The sequence below is a fragment of the Ambystoma mexicanum genome, chromosome 7p (assembly GCF_040938575.1).
Source record: "Ambystoma mexicanum isolate Mex_15411 chromosome 7p, UKY_AmexF1_1, whole genome shotgun sequence".
Classification (NCBI taxonomy): domain Eukaryota; kingdom Metazoa; phylum Chordata; class Amphibia; order Caudata; family Ambystomatidae; genus Ambystoma; species Ambystoma mexicanum.
In genome coordinates this window covers 241,100,978-241,120,518 of record NC_090939.1, presented here as the reverse complement: position 1 = coordinate 241,120,518, position 19,541 = coordinate 241,100,978, and the positions used below count along the sequence as shown (strand labels likewise).

The following is a 19,541-nucleotide window of genomic DNA, read 5'->3' as shown; positions in this document are numbered from 1 at the left end:
TATTTTGGACCGTTAAGCTTTGTTGATTGTGTTGCTACTGGATCACATTCACACCTCTCTTGAGAGTATAACCTTTGTCCCGCCCACTGTACCACAAAAAGCAAAGGAGTTATATCTCTAGTGGGCTCTTAACTGTGTCTGTGTTCCCTTTCTTATTGGTATCACTCTTATTTCGTAGCAGTTTGAGGGCTAAGTAGGCACTTTAGCCACTACTCATCACCTTCTTGCACGTCACAATCCTGGACCAGGCCACCTTCTGAAGTCGGTTTGGCCGCCTCAGAATGACTATTTGGGAGTTTCCTGTGGTACCAAGAATAGACACTGCAGGTATTCTAAGGATACATATCTGTCAAGATGGACTGAGCACACGCTCCAGCCCCGCAAACCCCCAACACTTCTTGACTACCCTACAATTCTTCCAGAACTGCCTTTGGATCCCAATGCCAACACTGTGCCAACACATACCTTTCTGCGTCGTCCCGCTCTAGAACGTAGTCCATGTACACATCTACCTTAATGCAAGCATCTCCCCCCATGCCCGCCCCGTCTCCCTGCCTGTGTCTTCACCCCTTCTTCCCTGCTTTCTTTGCTCTTTCTTCACTCTTGCTATTTTTCTCCTTCCCAGCAGACTGAGGTCTGAACCTGCCCTCGCTGATGGCACTAAAGTTGTTATTGCGTCTATGAGCCATTTTTTCGGCCAGGCCTTTTATTTTGTATCTGTTCATGACTGCCTTGCATCAAGGCCGGTCGCCAGCAGAGAACTTGAGAAATTGGTAAAGTAGGACGTGACTCCCCCACCCCCCTCATGGTCTTATCATGCAGGCAACCACCAAATGCCCCCCTTTTCACCCCCACTAAAGAAGTAGGCCACTATGGTGCTCATATGTATGAACAAATGCTTCATTTTAGGTGATAAAACTAAAATGTTACTTGCCCGCCCATGCTCTTTAACAGGAATTATGGCATGCTTGCTTGATGAAAACAGACAGAAATAAATAGCAAAACACCATGAAAAAGCGGACACACTATCCAGAATGGATGCGTGTTCGCCTTGGAAGCAAGATGTCGAAGCAACATAGGTTCGATCCCCGTGCCCGCGCTTAGAAACCTCTGGGTATTTAAGCACGTCATAAATACGCAACTAAGACAATAAAAATCCTGTAATGACCGCGGGCTATGTGAGTGCTTTAAAAATGCAGATAAATAAATAAATAAATGTACGTGTAAAACGGTGGACTTCAAATTGTTAGCCCCCACCCCAGGGGGCTCAAAGGATGGTCATGGGGGTGGATGGGGCGCGCACGGCTATTCAAAAAGCCAATACGGTGACTGCTTTTAAGAGAAAATATAAACAGATATGGCATCACGGTTGGTGAATGTGCGTGAGGGGCTAGGTAGGGGGGTAACCCCCTGCTTGCTCCAGGTATTTAGCTGATTTACATGTGCAACGCAAACATGTTTGTTTATCGTATGCACCCTATTCATGCGTGCAGCTGGGCAAACTGACGTGCCGCTTCGCGAACTTTTTCAGTTGCAAAAAACCATCGCACGCGGCCTCGGTCGACAGTCGGCGATTAGACGTCAGCGCCTGTTTGCACTTCATTTCTTCCCGGAGGAAATACCCAAGACGCCCCCGTGTGCTGACGCCTTCGCCGTCGGGGTCAAGCGGAAGCAGAGAGCAGGCCACGCAGAGTAAACACCTGCAGTTCACACGCTTCCTGCTGAGGAATGCCCACCCGGGCACGGCCGGGTCTGCGCGCCCCGTGGCGGGGAGCTCATGCACCGACACCAGAGCACGGGCGCTTTCAGAACAGGTCGCTCAAGTCAAACACCCCCAACAATAGAAGCGGAGCATGTAAAGGCTGCACACACCGAGATATATCGGTGGTGGTCATTCTTACAGCTGTTATCCACACAGTGCAATAACTGTGCCGGCAGATCGATGGCTAGCTAAATAGTAATACACGAAGGAATAAATAGCTAACCATATAGGTGTGCGTGAATGGATAGATAAGTAAATAGATGGGTAGGCAGACAGATTTAGACATGCATGCACGTATGATTATCTCAAGATAGATACAGATCGATATGTGGACGGCTTCGTAGACTAACAGACAGATAGCCATATCGATAGACACGCATAAACAGGTAAATAGATAGATGGGTGGACAGACAAATGGGCATTTAAATAACCAGCCAGATGGGTAGATAGACGGATAGACAGACCGATGGATGGATGGATGGCTAGATAGCCAGGCATGCATACACGGATAGAGAGGATAATAGATAGATGGCTAGTCAGATGGGCAGATAAACAGCCATCCAGATGGAGGCAGGCAGCCAGACACACAGGCAAACAGACAGACAGCTGGATAGGGAAATACATATGCATTCATGAACTTTATCTACCTTTCTATCTGTATCTAGCCAACGACAGATACCTATATATAGATAGTAGATATATATAGGGACGGCTAGAAAGACGGATAGCCACACAGATAGACATGCATAAAAGATAGATAGGTAAATAGATAGATGGGTAGACAGATAGACAAATGAGCAGATAAACAGCCAGTCAGACGGGTCTATAGACGTATGGACTGACAGATAGATGGTTGGATAGATAGCTAGATAGGCAGACGGTTGGATAGGTGGATAGGTGAATAGATAGGCGTACATGAACAGTTAGGTATGTAAATAGATAGAAGATAGATAGATAGATAGATAGATAGATGTATAGATAGCTATGGCTGGATAGATAGACAGAAGGATAGGCAGCTAAACAGCCAGCCAGATGAGTAGAAAGATAGATAGATATATATAGATGGGTAGACAGACGGATGGATGGATATGTAGATGGATGGGTAGTCAGACAGGCAGATGGGCAGTTGGACAGATGCATAGATAGATAGATAGATAGATAGATAGATAGAGTGACGGGTAGACAGGCAGATGGATGGATGGGTGGATTGGTAAATAGATAGATGGCTACATAGATGGGCAGATAAACAGCTAGCCAGATGAGGAGATAGATAGATAGACAGACAGATAGATAGATAGATAGATAGATAGATAGATAGATAGATAGATAGATAGATAGATAGATATAAATGGGTACACAGACAGGCGGATGGATGGATGGATAGGTAAATAGATAGATGGGTAGACAGATAGACGGACAGATGGACAGATAAACAGTCAGATGGGTAGTTAGATTGCTAGATAGATTGATTGATGGGTAGACAGACAGATGGATTGATGGGTGGATACCTAAATAAATAGATGAGTAGTCAGACAGACAGATGGCCAAATAAACAGCCAGCCAGATGAGTAGTTAGACAGCAAGATGTCTAGATAGCTAGATAGATAGATAAATAGATAGAGATGGTAGACAGACGGATGTATGGATAGTTAAATAGGTAGATGGGTAGTCAGATAGACAGATGGACAGATAAACAGCCAGCCAGATGAATAGCTAGATAGATAGATAGATAGGTTGTTAGACAGATGGATACATAGATAGATAGATAGATAGATAGATAGATAGATAGATAGATAGATAGATAGATAGCGATAGATAGATAGATAGATAGATAGATAGATAGATAGATATAGATAGATAGTAGATAGATAGATAGTAGATAGATAGATAGATAGATAGATAGATAGATTGTTAGACAGGTGGATAGATAGATGGATATATAGATATATAGATATAGATAGATAGTAGATAGATATAGATAGATAGATAGATAAATAGACAGATAGATAGATAGATAGATAGATACAGATATAGATAGATATAGACATGTACATGGAAGGTTAGATAGACAGATAGATGGATAGCTGAATATATACGCGTGCATGGGTATAGATAAGTAGATAAAGAAAGACAGATAAAGTGATCGAATGATAGACAGAAAGACAAACGGATATAGATGTAGAGATCAAGTGACAAAGATACATAGCTAATGTGAGCGATGGATAAGTGATACACAGATACATACATACGCACTAGATAGATTGGCATCTAGCTTGCTAGATGAATATATAGAAGATAGCTGGCTAGGAGAGAGGGGGATAGACAGTTCGCATGTCGAGAGATAGTTGGACACATGCGCAGGCGGGGCGATTGATAGAGGTAGAGAGTTATCATTTCCTTGCTACTACCCTGGGTATGTGTCTCTAGAGGAAAGAATGCTTACCGAAGATGCCCCTGGCTCCGCGGCTCTTCCTGAGCAGGTACATGGCCCAGGACAGGGGCGAGGAGAGGCCGAACTGTCCGCGGTCCATGCCGAAGCCGAGCAGCGCCAGCCTGAGCCAGGGCCCTGCTACCCAGCCTAGCAGCCGGCACTGAGCCGGCCTGTGCCCGGCCTCGGCTTTTACACGCGCTCCCTTGCCCCGGTGAGCATTATTTTGCAAAAGCAAATTGAGAAAATTGACAAGCAGTCATGCCTGCTGCTCTCCTCGTGCTAACCAAACTCACCGGAGACCTCGCTTCGCGCGTGCCTCGGGCAACTTTGCGCTTCTAATCTTCATTTAGCTACTCAAATGATTTTTTTTCGGGAGAAAAGTGATTTTTTTCTGCATGAGTTGCTTCAAAAATGTTAGTACGCATCAATAGCAAGAGCTGGGGGCTATGGTGAAAATACAACATATGCCTTAAATGTTTCTATGTAGAGGGGTACTGCAGTGGCCTTTGTGGGTCCCACTGAATTACATGCGTTATATTACAAGCTTGCAATAAGTAAGTATTTTTTTCCACATAGTTTTACAGAAAGTATACCTATTTTCCAAAAAGCATGGTACACTATTGTACTACTTGCTACCCTGCGGCTGTTACTACTTCTTAAGCCTAACTTGTAGGACTCGTGATTGGATGGACAGTTCACTTAGGGGGTGGAGTGAACGTGCGCCACACTGTCTGTGGTGCGCCTCTAAGCACTCGCTGAGTGCTTGACACCCTCTGACACCAACACCCTCAGAGCCTTTGCAGATCGCATAGTTGCCAACATGACCCACTCCAATCTGTAGGCGCTTAATTAGTCCTGTTTTTTCTTTGAATTCTGGGACTTGTGCGAGTTTTATAATGAGAAAAGTGGAACTACACGTCTCAGAATGCAAAGAAAAAACACCAGGAAGGGATAAGCACCTACAGATTGGAATAGGTCATATTGTCAACTATGAGATAGGCTAACAGGAGGGCAGTGCCAGCCTACCTTTTCTGATTCTGACCCGTGCATAGAGGGGAAGGGGGGTCAGATTATTTAGACTCCACGATTGTTCCAACTTGCATCTTTAATTGGCCAATTCAAAAGTGTTGAATTGTGTTGGGAGAGTCCTTATGTTTTCCCTTCCAGTGAACAAGTGAGGACAAAACAACGAACTGCACATGGCGAGCAGTTTTACAGTCAGATGCGCACAGGGGTGCAATGGGAACCAAAAGGGACCCCGGAAATAATGTTCAAAGTGGCCCCATATTACCCATTGGGTGCAGAGGCCTTCTGGGAAATCTCCACAGTTCCGTATAGGCCAGCCAACCCCTGGATGCGCACTGTTGCCCCAGTGGAAACTCGCCCAGGGACACTGCCGAATAATTGGGACATCCAGGACCCAGAATGGCGGACTGAGTGCTGGGAAATGTAGAATACACACAAGGCCCATGCTGGCTCTGTTGCGACTACCATTAAATAGTGGGGGGGGAGCTGGAATCCATCTCCAGCAATCTAGCGTTAGACAGGCCCTACCTTCAGAATACAAGTGGGTGATAGTAACCGCTGGCCACCTTCCCTACTCTCCCTGCCCCCCTCTTTTATTCTGCACCCCATCCTCTGCTGTACAACACTCCACTTCTTTCTAGTTAGGCTTGCACTGTATGAATCACCTATATTATATACATACTTCACCAGCATCCTATGCATCCTAAAACAAGGCAGCATTAAACATACCATATTCACTGGTGCATCTCTTGCAAAGGTATCCATAGAAACCCCATTAAAACCTTTGGGAATGTATGATGTCCTCATTAGATGAGTAGGGGCTATTAGGCCTTTACTCATGGACTAGCAATAGGAGGGTATGCGGGTTGAGTCATTTTTATGTGCTGTTTTAGCATTGGACATTTGCTAATACAGGCCCCATAATTCCCTGTAGCCGCTTCAAATCTTTAGCAAAGACTTTTGGAATATCTCGTTATGTAGAATTCAACCCTATTTTCCCATATAATCAGTTGTGTCGTTAACTTGGTTTTGCTTCGTTTCACCTTTACATGAAATCCCAAGACCAAGGCGATGGTGCCTGCTTGATCTGTCCGAGCGTCTTTCTTCTTCTTGCTGACAGATTGTATCCATCAGCAGTGATTATTGGATACCGAGGCTTGAGCCTCATTACTCCATCTTCTCGGGTTGACTATGTAGTCGTGGGTTAGGATTATTCATGGTCTGTGTGGACTTGTCACAGTAGGGCTGGTTTCACAGGGTTTTTGCCGTGATGGGTCGCCGGTAGTGGTCGAAAGGGTTTGCAGTGGTGGCAGTGAGCCTTCTGATCAGAGGGTTCGGGTTCTGATCCAGTCCTTGGCAGAAGTTCTTACTCAGTTTCGTTAGATGTTCGTCCAACATCTCAATGTCCAGTTTTCTGCTATCCTTGTGAAGAGTGGAGCTCCAGATGCTATCTGCAGGGTCTTCTTATGGACTATCTGAAGACTGCTTGATCTTTGAGGCTATTCCTGGTATTTATAGAGGCTGTGAGGATATCTCGGGGCAACATGCTTGTAATGGAAGCAAGACAACACTGAACAGTGTGGGTCTGATACCTGGTCCCTTGCCTATAGGCTGGACTCTGACATGAACCCTAATATAAAAGCACAATTTCATATTTGTTTATATATGTGACTTGAATCTTTTTTTGGATTTTACTGGACATGTCTATTTTTACGAATAGAGATACCTCAGAGTGTTAGGCACTCATTGCTGAAATCTGTCGTTACCCTGTGGGTCTCATGGTTGAATCCCTCAGGTTGAGCGTGAATGACTTTCCTTTTCATTCTCTATAGGTGGAACATTGAGATTGGTATTAGCTATTCCTCTGTCTCCCTTATTCTCACTCTCTCACCTCTCCTCACTAAGCCCTCTTTCTCACTCTCCTTCATCAAAAATATCTTAGTTGATTTGTAGCTAGCTACCCCTGACCCTATTACGATCCTCCCCTGATCATCTGGAGGTCTCCCCCTTCCTCAGTACTTCCTTTCCGAGTACACCACCCACTTTTGCATTCACTGACCTCTAGCCTGAAATCAGCACTGCTAGCATACTGCGGATGCCAAGCTAGACTGAGCCCCCAAACCCTTCACACGGGTAGCGCATAGGAAGCCTCAGCTTTGCATTCACTGTTATCCTCCTCTGACCTCTGGATAACCCACCTCTGCCCCCTGGAGACATGTCTCTTCTGAATGCAACCCCTTCTCAGCAGTTCGGATCCACCAGATATCAGATCCTGGGTTCACCCTGGATGCATTCCCTTCCCCCACACCCATCCTTCTTCCTCCTCACGCAACATGTGCACTGGGGCGCCCTCCTCCTTGGCTCTTGCTCTGCCCCGCTTGGCTAGGTGAACCACAGCTCTGCCAACCTGGGCTAATGCATGGATGGTCTTCCTCTCCCTGTGCTTCAAAGCAGGTTGATTTCTGCATATTTGACGCTATACAAAAGACAAAAATAAATACATCAATAAATTAATCCTATAAGTGTATTACAGTCATATAGTACTTATTGCAGGTAAGTTAGATACGCTATGTCTGGAGTTTCCAAGCCTGTTCCTCAAGACACTTGAGGCCTGCACTTGGAAACCTCTGGTCTATGACTGCAGATCACAAGTAGGTTGCACCCATAATACAGAGCACTAAATCCTTGGCCTTTAAACTCACTGTGACCTTGTGATGAATTGACCACTGATCTGCAGGTGTATAGGGTTAAGTAGTGGCTCAAACGCCTACTCAGCCCCACAGTACTACTAAATCATCAGTAAAGGGTGAAGGTAGGGCACTAGAATGCGTATCTCACTGCGCTGATCAATAGGATAGAGCTTTGGGCGCTGCTGCCAGTGATGGAGTCCTGCGCAGCCGGCGCCCTTCTATCACAGAATTGGGTTGAATAGAAGTTGGTTAGAACCCTAATCACACAGGCGCTCGTTCAGTGGTTGTGATTTGTGATAATATTTGGTTAACAAAAGCTCAAACTAGTCTAAAGAAATTAGTCACGGTGTGGGTTTAATAACAGAGTTTAGCCAAAATGTGTTTCGACCCTTCTTGGTCTTTTTCAAGGCATGTGATGCGTAATTTGCACATCGGTGTGGGCGATGAGTTCGAAAGATCGCCAAGACCGCTCATCAATTTGCAGAAGATCGCCTGGACTCTCAGGTTCGCAATCCACCTAAACTCCTACCTACTCAGAACTCATCACCCCCACACTGTATGTGCAAATTACCTACCACACGCCTTGAAAAAGATTGAGGAGGATTGAAACATGTGTTGGCTAAACTCTGTTATTAATGTTATTAAACCCACACCGTGACTAACTTCTTCCGACCAGTTTTTCTTTACAGTTTGTTTACCAAATATTACCACAAATCAAAACCACTGAACAAGGTCCTGTGTGATTACGGTTTTAACTAACTTCTGTTCAACTAAATCATCAGTGATTCCAATGATAAAGGCATACCTCCTTACTCTCTTTTGGTAGTGTGGGCCACGGGCAGGCCATACTCTTCAGGAGGGGCGTGAGCTGGCACAAATAGCAGCACAAACAACAGTAGTACTGTGGTACCTAAAATATCTTTAATTAAATTAAGAAAATGCGCACAACTAATGAAAACACTACTGTCTTGCCTCTGTACAGCACAACACAGAGAAAGCCGACTTTAATGTAAAGGGCAGTCTGCGTTCGAAAACATAGGTGCTCAGGGAAAAGTTTCAGCAGCAAAATGTCAAGTCCATGAAGAAGATGTCTTCTAAGAAGTAGAAAATGGGGATTAAAGGTTCTAGTGTCCATTAACGCTGACCAGCGGGAGAGGCCCCTTCAAATACCTTATGTTCTTGTCTTTGGGAGTCAACAGTGTTGAGCTCGGATTTTCGGCGTTAAACCGGGAATCTGGGTGCTTTTTGTGCCAAACTGAGGTCAAATCGAGGAGCGTTGGTGACCGGTTCGAACAATGTAGTGCTGTTCAGCAGTGACGATGGCTTGCGAATCGAAGGCGCTGGAGACATCAGGGGCTGTCGGGTCAGCAAGACTGGCCGTCTTGGTGGCCTTGGGCACAGAGAAGCAGTGTCTGACCTTTAGCGGCGAGTGAGCTTGGCTGGATCATTTCCGTACCATGGTACATCAGTGGCAAAGGCTTGGAGCGCAGAGGAGCTGGCAGCCAGGCAGTGGTGTCGAGTTGGGGATGCTAGAAGATTCGGTGGGTCTCAGATGCGTAGACAGTGGAGCTTCAGCGTCAGCGTCGAGTGACACTCCGAGATGCAGCAGGGACTCCAGCAGTTGAATTCCAACTTGCAAGGAGCATCATGGCAAAGGGTCTGATTTTCAGGCCCCCCTTTCAGAACAGAATGACCTGCATCATTTCACTGGTAAAAATCAAAAAAGTGCAGGCTAGCCCACCCTTACCACCTGACATTCTGTCATAGACCACTCTTAGGGTTTATAAACGTCAATATGTGGTTTATAGTGATTTTTTCCAATTACATTTTTTCGAATGGCATTATCTCGAAAACATTTCGTGGAAAAAAATGTTTTTGAATGTTTCTTTTTTTACATTTCTTTTTTTAATGGGGGGCTCCTCCCCAAACCCATTTTTTAACACTTTGTTTAACTTACAAAACCCCCCAAAAAACATATTAAATAAAAAAATAATACATTTGGAAAAAACCATTTCGACGAAATGTTTTCGAGATAATTGCATTTCGAAAAAATGCATTCGAAAAAATGACCGGATTGCGCACTATGTACCAGTAAACTGCAGAAATATTATTTAATTTATAAAACCCTTTCTGTATTAATCCAGAAAAAATACACCATCGGCTTGGGAGGTAGTTGTAGATGCAAGACATACTTACGCAGCTTTCAACGCACTGAAAGTTGAATATCTGGCCGTAAAATAGTAGTAAAACGCCCCCCCCCCTGTCACGTGGGGCAAATCTGCACTCTGCCCGTGTATATCCCAACACGCCTAATCCAGCCCTTCAAAAACGAAAACGTTGGGTAATAATAAAGACTATTAGTATAGCACTTAGAAGTGGGAGGAGTCTTTCACGCAGCGCTATATAGCAATGTAGTATAATATTAAAGCGTGATATTTGTACACTGCTTTCATTCACTAGGGTGCCATTTGGAATTAACACATCCGACCAAGTGGCTGTATTGGAATATAGATCTAGCGCTTACCGCATGAAACTATGCCATGCCACCTTGAAAGGACCAATCAGACACATGGAACACATGCAGGATAAGCAATGTGTGCACACGTGTGTGCACGGCACGGTTTCTTCTCATTTCGGGTCGATACCCTTCCCAGCCCAGACCGACCCCTAGCCCTGGAGACGGTGCGCGCTGCAGGCGTCTTCGAGGCGCTCTGTGGCAATCCGGCGTTGTGACACACAACGAGCGGTCACGGCGGCAGGCCTGTCCCTTGACAGACCTTTCATCATCTTAGGAGCAAGGTGCTTCCTGGCCTCGGCAGACTTCACAGCGCAGGCTCGTGCAGCGAGGCCCTCTGGGGCAGTGAAGATAACGCTCTCCCGCCAGCCCCTATCTCGAAGGCTTGCATCGGCCAGCGCTTATCAGGCATATCACAGTTTCGAGGCCCTGCATTGGGATAATACTGCAGACTTTCTTCCTGGAAGACTGACTGCTTTATCAGCGGCCACCCCATCGCCTTCTCCGTGTGCCAGCCCATATAGATGCTAAGCAGTCCTTATACATGTTTATTCAGTCAAATATTTCGTTATTCTATAGTTTTGCTAACCAAAATATCAGTGCACGTTCCAGCGCACCCTTTACCATTCATTTGTACTGGATCCAGTTACTGTCATACCGGTATTGTACTCAGTTTAATTCCAGTTACTCAATGAGACTGGTTATTGGCGCTGAATCACCCATTTATTTATTTATTTGTTTTTACATTTGTGTTGCGCACCTAACCCGCAGGCAACTGGGCGCTTTGTCTTAAGAATATGGTTACAGGTCGTACATGATGAAGCAGTTACATAGTACACAGCATATTATGCTGACATCATGCTAGTAAACTTACGAATTTGGTTATAAGTAGTGCAGCTCAAGAATAGCGCATGCTTCCGATTGTGGTTTACAGGCATGGCCAGCTTAAGAGGATGGCTACAAGTTTGGCCGTTTTAGGATCATGGTTACATATTCAGTGGGCTGCGCTAGTTTAAGTTACAATCTTTATTCAAAATTAGAATTCCTATTGTTTTCTCCACTGCACGCATCTAGCTTCTAGATTCAGAAAACGGTATCCAGAACTGGATCCAGTATTAGCCAATTACAGCTGGAATTTCGGTGAGTCTGCAATCTGACCCCAACTTTCCACATGCAGATGACATGACTGACCAAGCCATTACATGTAAGGCTTCCAGTTTTCCGTTTTTACTGATTTTTGCACATACATACATATGGAAATCACTCTGCTTTCTCTCTGCATTTATTTATAAAAATGAGGGAAAAATACAGAAAATCAGGTCTCTACTGGTTCTCTATGATATCACTCATACATTGCAAGCCAGTCACATTGCAGAGTAGAGTATGGAGAGTGTAAAAGTTGTATAAAAACAGCATTACAGTTCTTCTAATTGCTAACAGTAAATCAGCAGGCACAGGAGCAACAGTTTGTTGTTATGGAAAAAATGGACCTAGCATTTCTTTTCTATATGGCTGCATGAGTGCTTTAATAAATGCATTTTTTATTCGAATAAAGACAGAAAAATATTGGTTGTGAATGATCTTTTTATATGACAAGAAATACATGTGAATAAATACAGAAAAAAAGGCCCACCAATAAATATGGATAAATGTACATGGAAATGGCAGAAAAATAAATACCATAAAATTGGGAGCCTTAATGATATGCTGGAAATGTATGGGTGCAAGGGTGTTCTTGGAGAGTGGCTCAGCACTGCACAGCAGAGTTTCCAGCCTCAGGTGGGAAGTTGCCCTGGAGTGACAACAGAGCAGCAGAGCCACTCGGCAAAATGAACCCTTTTGGAAGTGTGTGTGTGTTCATTTATTCCTGCATTTCTTTTGCTTTTAGTATGGTGTATAAACCCTCTGGGCCATATTACAGAAGCTTTGAAAAGTTGCCAGTGCAAAGAGCACTAAGGCAAAAATTGCACTGGAACAAAAAAACATATTCTTATTTTATTTTATCGAATGGGTATTTGTATAGCGCATATAGACCAAATGGTGTTTCCAGGGGCCACAAGACAAAAAAGGGGGTGGGGGCAGGGAAGAAAACAGCAATAATGGTCCTACTAGGCCTTGTGACATTGGGATCGCGAAAGTGCAGTAACAAGAAGTGCAGGTGGGAGGGGAGTGGGACGGAGGGGCGCCAGTCGGGGCGAAATGGATAATGATAGGGTGGGAGGTAGGTGCAGGGCAGAGTGGCGGCATAAAGTGTGGGGGGGAGCGGAAGAAGAGTGCCCCAGTCGCTAGGCAAGTGCTAAGGGAATGCCAGGGGGGCGAGTGCCAGGGAATCCAGCAAGTGCAGGAAGTGAGGACCACATGCTAAGTGGGAGGACCAGGCTCAGTAGGGAGTCACACCCCACCAGGCTAGTCTGGGGAAGGGGGCCCAGAAGGGCAAGAGCAGGTTAGGGTGGGTGGCGAGACAGGGGTGCTGGGGTAGACTGGGTGAGGACGGCCTGGTACCCTGTAGGACTCAGAAGTGAGTAGGCAGTCAGTCAATGCGGCAGAGGGAGGCATTAGTAGGGGAGGGAGAGAGGGAAGGAAGAAGAGAAAAGGAGGGTCTTGAGAAGCTTCCGGAACTTAAGGAGATCCGGTTTAAGCCTGAGACGGGCAGGGAGGCCATTCAAGAGGGAGGCTCCTGCCAGAGAGAGAGATCTAGCCCCCACTCGGTGCTTGGAAAAGCATCTGATCTTCAGAGAGTTGGATCTTGAAGACAGAAGGGCTCTAACAGGGAGGTATTTAGGGAGAAAGAGTTGGGTGTAGCAGGGTGCCAGGCCCCAGAAAGCCTTGTCGATCATGCAGAGGAGCTTGAACTTGATCCTCACAGTCACTGGGAGCCATTGGAGAGATTTTAGGGCTGGAGAGATACAGCCCTCGGGCTTGAGGCCAAGGATAAGTCTTACAGTCCTATTCTGTATTAATTGATGGAGGGAGGGAGGATAGAGGCAGATTGAGGAAGAGGCCGTTGGAGTAGTCCAGCCTCAAGAGGACCAGAGCTCTGGAGACAATGAGTTTCTGGGGGAAGGAGAGGAAAGGGAGAATGCCTCTGAGGAGGCGCAGCTGAAAGTGGACCTTTTAGTAAGGTCCGAGATGTGAGGAGAGAAGAAGAGAGACAAGTCGAAGATGACACCAAGGTATTTAGCCTCACAAGAGGGTGAGGGGAGGGGACTCATGGAGGGTGGCCAGAGTGTAGGAGGGAAGGATGGAGTAGGAGTCCCAATGAGAAGGATCTCAGTCTTACTGGCATTAAGGCAGAGATCGGTGGCAGCGCACCATGCCGGAATAGCAGTCAGACAGTCAGGAATGAGAGAGAAAGAAGAGGAGGCGGTGGAGGGAAGCTTGAAGGGGAGCTGCGTGTCATCCACATAACACTGGAATTGAAGAGAGAAGGTGGAGATCAAGTGGACAAGAGGGGCAAGGCAGATGTAAAAGAGCCACAGCGAGAGGATAGAGCCCTGAGGGAGGCCTAAGGTGTGGAGAGTGAGGTGGAGTAGAGCAAAGGGCCCAATTAAACCTTGGAAGGTCAGTCAGATAGGAAGGAGGTCCAACAGTCCAGAGCCATGTACATGATGCCAAGGGTATGACAGAACCGATTAATAAGGGTGGCATAACTGACAGTATCAAAGGCAGTGGAATGATCGAGAAGGATGAGAACGGAAAGAGAGTTAGAGTCGATTTTTGAGAGCAGGTCTTCACAGGTGTTCAGGAGAGCAGTTTCTGTGCCCCTGGCTGCTCTGAAGCCAGACTGGTGGTCGTGCAGACAACCAACAGATTCGGTGTGGGGGATCAGTTGGGAAATGACCAACTTCTCCAATAGTTTTCCAAGGAAGGGGATAGTGGAGATAGGGCGGTAGATAGCTGGGCACGAAGGGTCGGCCAAATGCTTTTTAAGGAGAGGGTGCACAAAGCAGTGTTTGAGGGGTAGTGGGAAGAAGCCAATGGCAAAGGAGTGGTAGAGGATCAGGTCGAAATGTGTTCCCTTGCTCCTGCTCCCTCACCTCCATCATACTGGAACAGCAGAAGAGTCCTATGTGGGAAACCAGGGATCATCCAAATAGCACATCTAGTGCATGAGAGACAATATGCACTCAGACAATGGTATAAAATGTATCCTCGCACCTAAAGAGTGGAAGGATGTTGGCACACACCATGGGACATCATAGAACTGTAAGTGAAATCTGATGAGAGCAAAGGGACGTCATGAAGGAAAGATGCTGAGACGTAGTGAAAGTAACAAGAGAAACATGTAATCGAGTATGAAGAAATCATATATGCAAATAAGAAAAAGTAACCTGCTGACTACTAAGTGTATATACACAGAAACACAAGGTAGATGAGACATTTAGAAGCTTGCTGCAGGAGAAAACATAATGTGGCTGGGACTGCCATGATGGAAAGATGGATGTCAGACTCGTATTAAAACCAATCAAGCTACCTCAGAGACAGACCAGAGCTGCAGAGTCAGGAGACGCTGGAAGAACAGCTTTGTGTGAGGAATAAAGAAGAGTCTATTGGCCTGGGATCAAGGATGCTACTTCAAGGAATAATTCCAAGGCACATGGGGAGTCAAAAGGATAAGCCATCTATGTAAGAAATATTTGTCTTACATTAAGTAAAGAAGAAAATATCTGCAGGAGCCAAGTAGTGGACAATTAAAGATATGAAAGGCCTATGCAAGGTGGAGTATGTAAGTCTCCAGAGGCAGTGAGGAGTAAAAACACCCATCACAATTGAATCAAATAGCAGTAAATAGAAGGCTGAAATGGACACAATCGTGGTCTCTGCACACGTGATTCAGAAGTCGAAAACAATGGCTATTCATTAAGCTAAAGACGAAGATAATGGTGTGCCTGCACTCCCTTAAAAGTCCCAGAATCAAGTACAGACTGCAAGGTCAACTACAAAGGAGAAGCCTTGGCTTGGGGCTGGACCGATGAGAGATGATGGCCTAATTGGGAAGTAGGGAGTAGTCTGGCGTTACTCTGGGCACCTGGGTTCCATATTTGCCTACGTAAGCCCAAGGTTGGGAAAGCATGGCAACTAATAAGAGGGTCTATTTAGCAACATGCTTTACTATGTTGCAAAGACCAATCTACCATCATTATTCTGCTATAATCAGTATTAAACGGATTCAGCAGTGGTTCAAGATGTGCCTAACAGATGAGGGGCAGCCAATGATTTTATTAACACTTATACATACTTAGCCAATCCCTCCCTTCAATAGGTTTTACAGTTGCCACGTAGGATGACATCATAGATGACACATATTGAGGTATAAAACCTTTGCATGATCAAATTTGGATGTGGGTGTGTGAACTACTGCTTGTTGTTCGTCAGATTGCCCTACTTTATTTTATGCTGATAACAAAGTAATACTTTGCCATATTCTTTGAGTCTGTCCGGTTATTTGGGCCTGAGATCGTTATTGATAATTCCATTTAGCACATGAGACACTTCAAGGTGCTAGAGCACAGACTGATTGCAGAAATCAGACAGGCTGGAGCAAAGGAGGCAATTTTGTCCTTGATAGTTCTGGAGAAGCAGGGGAGCACCTGTTTGGAGGAGAATTCCATAGAGAGAACTTGTTTAGAAACCTCATCCGGTCCTATGGGAGAGAAGGAGGAGAGTAGGAGGGAAGTGGAGGGGGGGGGCCTATGAAGGCCTGGCAGTGGGTAAGGGTGGAGGGCGGGGAGAAGAGGAGAGCGAGGACAAGATGCCCTGAGTTTTGGTTGTGAAGTGAGAGGCTAGTGCAGTGCAGGGGGCCTGGGATGGCAGAGGAGAAGTGGAGACTGCAGTAGGATTGGCAAATTCCTTGCAGATTTGGAACAGTTCAGCCGTCTTTTTGGGGGGGGGCAGAGATGCAGGCTTGGATAGAGGCCCTCTTCGAGCAGATGGAGAGCCTGTGTTGCCTTTGTAACAGGTGACAGGCCAGTCTGTTGTCAAACTAGAAATGATATTGTGCCTCCTATTGCTATGAATATATGTATATTGGCCTACGCCAAGCTGCTAACAAGCTGCTTATAAACTACATGTGAATAAACTCGCATTGCAAGGTCCTGACCTTAGAAACCATGTAAACTGTCATTTTGGGTCAAGCCGCCATTTTAGGTTTTCTTGCTCTATAAAGTCACCATGTGAGCTAAAATGGTAGCCTATGTTATTCAGAACAGAACTCGATTGTCATGACCCCTGTACAGCCAATGATTAACTTGCCTGCAGGCCACTTGTTAGGGTCATGAGCCGAGACCTTGTCCTTCTGCTGACCTGTGTGCAATGGATTACCTGTACCACCGAAACTGATCTATAATTGAATGAGAACACCTGCTTAACTATATTGTATAAATTAAGTCCCGCATTGTAATGTTAGGCCTAGAGCATACATTATTACCATTTCTTCTTGTTAATGTATAAACCTAAGATGAACTAGATTTGACCTGGCAAGGGACCCTAGAGCAGTAACTTATTTATGGAATGGTTAACCTGAAGAAAGGCTGGACAACAGGCTGGAGAAATGTATAAAAGCCTGACTGTTTCAATGAATATTTGCACTCACTGAGCACACCGAACCATGCCGGAGTTCGCTGTGTTGTACTGAGGGTCGATAGCTATCTGCATTTTATTCTGTTCTTTTGTAACTGGATTCAGTTTAAAATAAAGTGCTTTGTATGTTCCTTTGTAACCTGTGTTTGGTGTGTTTCCTTTTTGGTTACCCTGCCTCATATTATTTCCTTGTTTTCACAGTTGGCGCCCGGAATAGGGACCCTCAAGATTGATGCCGGAATATTGAAGGTTGACGCACGCTATCGGACCGGGATCGGACGGTGTGACATAACGGGCCCGACTGAACGAGACGCGACACCTCAACAGCGCTATACGATCCGTTCCCTGGACGATAGCCGTGTGGTCTGAGACGGCATCTTGACGAGGGTCAATTCTTTGAGGCGGGCAGATTTGCCGAAATCACCATACACAAGGTAAAATTTGTTAGGTAAGTCCTTTGTAAACCGATCGGTCCACCTTAGGTTTGGTCAGGTGAGTCGTTACCCGACTCTTAATTCAACCCTGACAATTTGAATTTGGCGCATTGTATCTGCAGACACAATTATTGACCAGGTAACACAGAGTATTTGAGAAATGCCTGGGAAATTGTCTAGCTGCTTTAGGGCATTATTCCGCAGAGATAGACAATCTTTGGAATTTAGCCATCCGGCACCACAGGAGGGGTCACCGGCATGTACTATGTACTGTAAGCATAGCATTGGAAGTGTAGTATTTAATAAAATTTGGCACAGACAAACCAGACATGCCTCCGAACTTCAGTGGCCAGTCAATGGTAGTTTTGAGATCCCTCGTATTGAATATTTAGAGTCAGTCTTGTTAAAAAAGAAGGCCAGACCTGCAGCATTTGATGTTTTGCAAAATTGGAAAAGAGAAGCGTTGCAGCAGCTTAAAAGTAGGGAAAAACATGTGTGCCGTCATAAAACAAATGCTGAAAAGGCGTTGTTATATGATCAGGACAAGCAGTCTGAGTCGGTTAGGAATATGGACAGAGCTTTCTCACTCGGTATTCAGAAAATCTATCCTTCTAAAGATCTTCATGTTTCTGATGAGTTTATCGACAAATTGTTAAATGAACGAAGGCCTGGTGCCTCTGCACCACTTCCGTATGTTCCTCTTCCTCCTGCTGTACCTCTTCCTGCTGTTATTCCTGCTCTTCCTGCTCAACCTGTTGTTCCTATTCCTCCAGTTGTTGTTCTTCCACCTGCTCCTCTGCCTCTTCCCATTGCACCAGTAATAGTACCTTCATTGAATTTGCCTGCACCCTCACTCCCAAGTAGTTCTGTACCGCTTGTAGTTGATCAGGGCGCGGGGTCGAGGATTGTTACTCGTAATACTGTTCCTACAGAAAAGAAACAGGATTTGTTTGCATGGGCTAAGCATTGTATGGAGAGAGATGATCGAGCTAATGCTCTTGCCACACTTTCTAATATGGATAATTTTCCTGAGAAAAATGTTTTCATTGAAGGTTTAGGGATTCATTTATGTATATTGTGGGGTAAATTAAATAATGCAGACCTCCCACAAGGGTTGAGGGACCTGAATACTTTAGCGTTTTCAAGAGACACTGTGGAGAAGGTACATGAGCATGTTGAGAGGATATTTGAGTATAGAAAGGAGTTGGAAAGGTTACGGAATGAGGATGACGAAGAAGAAAGTATGTTTGTACAGAAACGATTTTTCACACTGTCAGTGGATGTGCTTCCGTTCAGCAACTCTGCACTTGCGTTTCAGAGAAGCTAGGTCTGAGTTATACCAGGTGTTGTGCTTGGAGACATGCTTCATGCAGATCCCCATGACAGGGGTCTCCAGGGTGTTGGAGTTGGAGAGGTGAAGGTTAGCAAGGGCTGTGTCAGTGTGAGAGTCAGTGGCTGGAGTGGGAGGGGGAATGAAAGTGGCGGCAAAAGCATCAGCTGACACTTGCGTCATCGGTCAAATGACAGTGAAGGAGACTGGCAGTGTGGGCCAAGAGTTCCAGATGAGAGGACAGGAGAAAAAGGTCAGACCAGGAGAGAGGTGTAATGAGAGGGTTGGATTTGGGGATATCTGCTGAGATGAGAGCATCCACGATGTGTCTGCCTGAGTGGGCCAAACTCGAGGGAATAATGGTGAGGGAAAGAGAGTCACAGAGGCAGTGGCTTAACACAAAATGTGGGGGCCCCCCTGCGAGCCATGCTGAGGGGGGCACCCTAACTCGGCAACAAATCATGGGTCACGCCACACTGTGGGCCAGCCTAGATTGTCACGCTTGCGCAATACGCATGAACGTGCTGCTGAAGGGGTATGCCGCACACTGCACTAGGACAAATATATATACATGTGTTTTAATGCAATATACAGCACACTTTCTGAGATAAATTGGCTATAAAGCCAGAGTGTTTGCAATTGTTTTGTAGGGTAACACAATCCAATACATGCAAGTCACCAACAGTGCACAGGAACATTAATGCTTTGCTATTAAGAATGCCATGCCACAATGAAAACATGTCCAACTGGCTGCACAATGTAGACCAGTGTAAA

The 19,541-nt window shown here is 45.5% G+C and overlaps 1 protein-coding gene across 9 annotated transcripts in view; it reads right to left on the bottom strand.

Moving 5' to 3' along the window:
- The window catches only part of RUNX1 (RUNX family transcription factor 1), a 697,395-nt gene that overhangs the window by 232,512 nt on the left and 445,342 nt on the right, over positions 1–19,541 (bottom strand). For 7 of the 9 annotated variants that reach the window (XM_069636130.1, XM_069636135.1, XM_069636138.1 and 4 more), the window contains exon 1: positions 4,206–4,332. The exons of the other annotated variants lie outside the window; for them this stretch is intronic. In XM_069636130.1, the coding sequence (XP_069492231.1) occupies positions 4,206–4,293 (88 nt within the window). In that variant the 5' untranslated portion in view covers positions 4,294–4,332. Of the gene's footprint in view, positions 1–4,205; positions 4,333–19,541 lie in introns of those variants that run through there. 9 annotated transcript variants of the gene reach the window in all.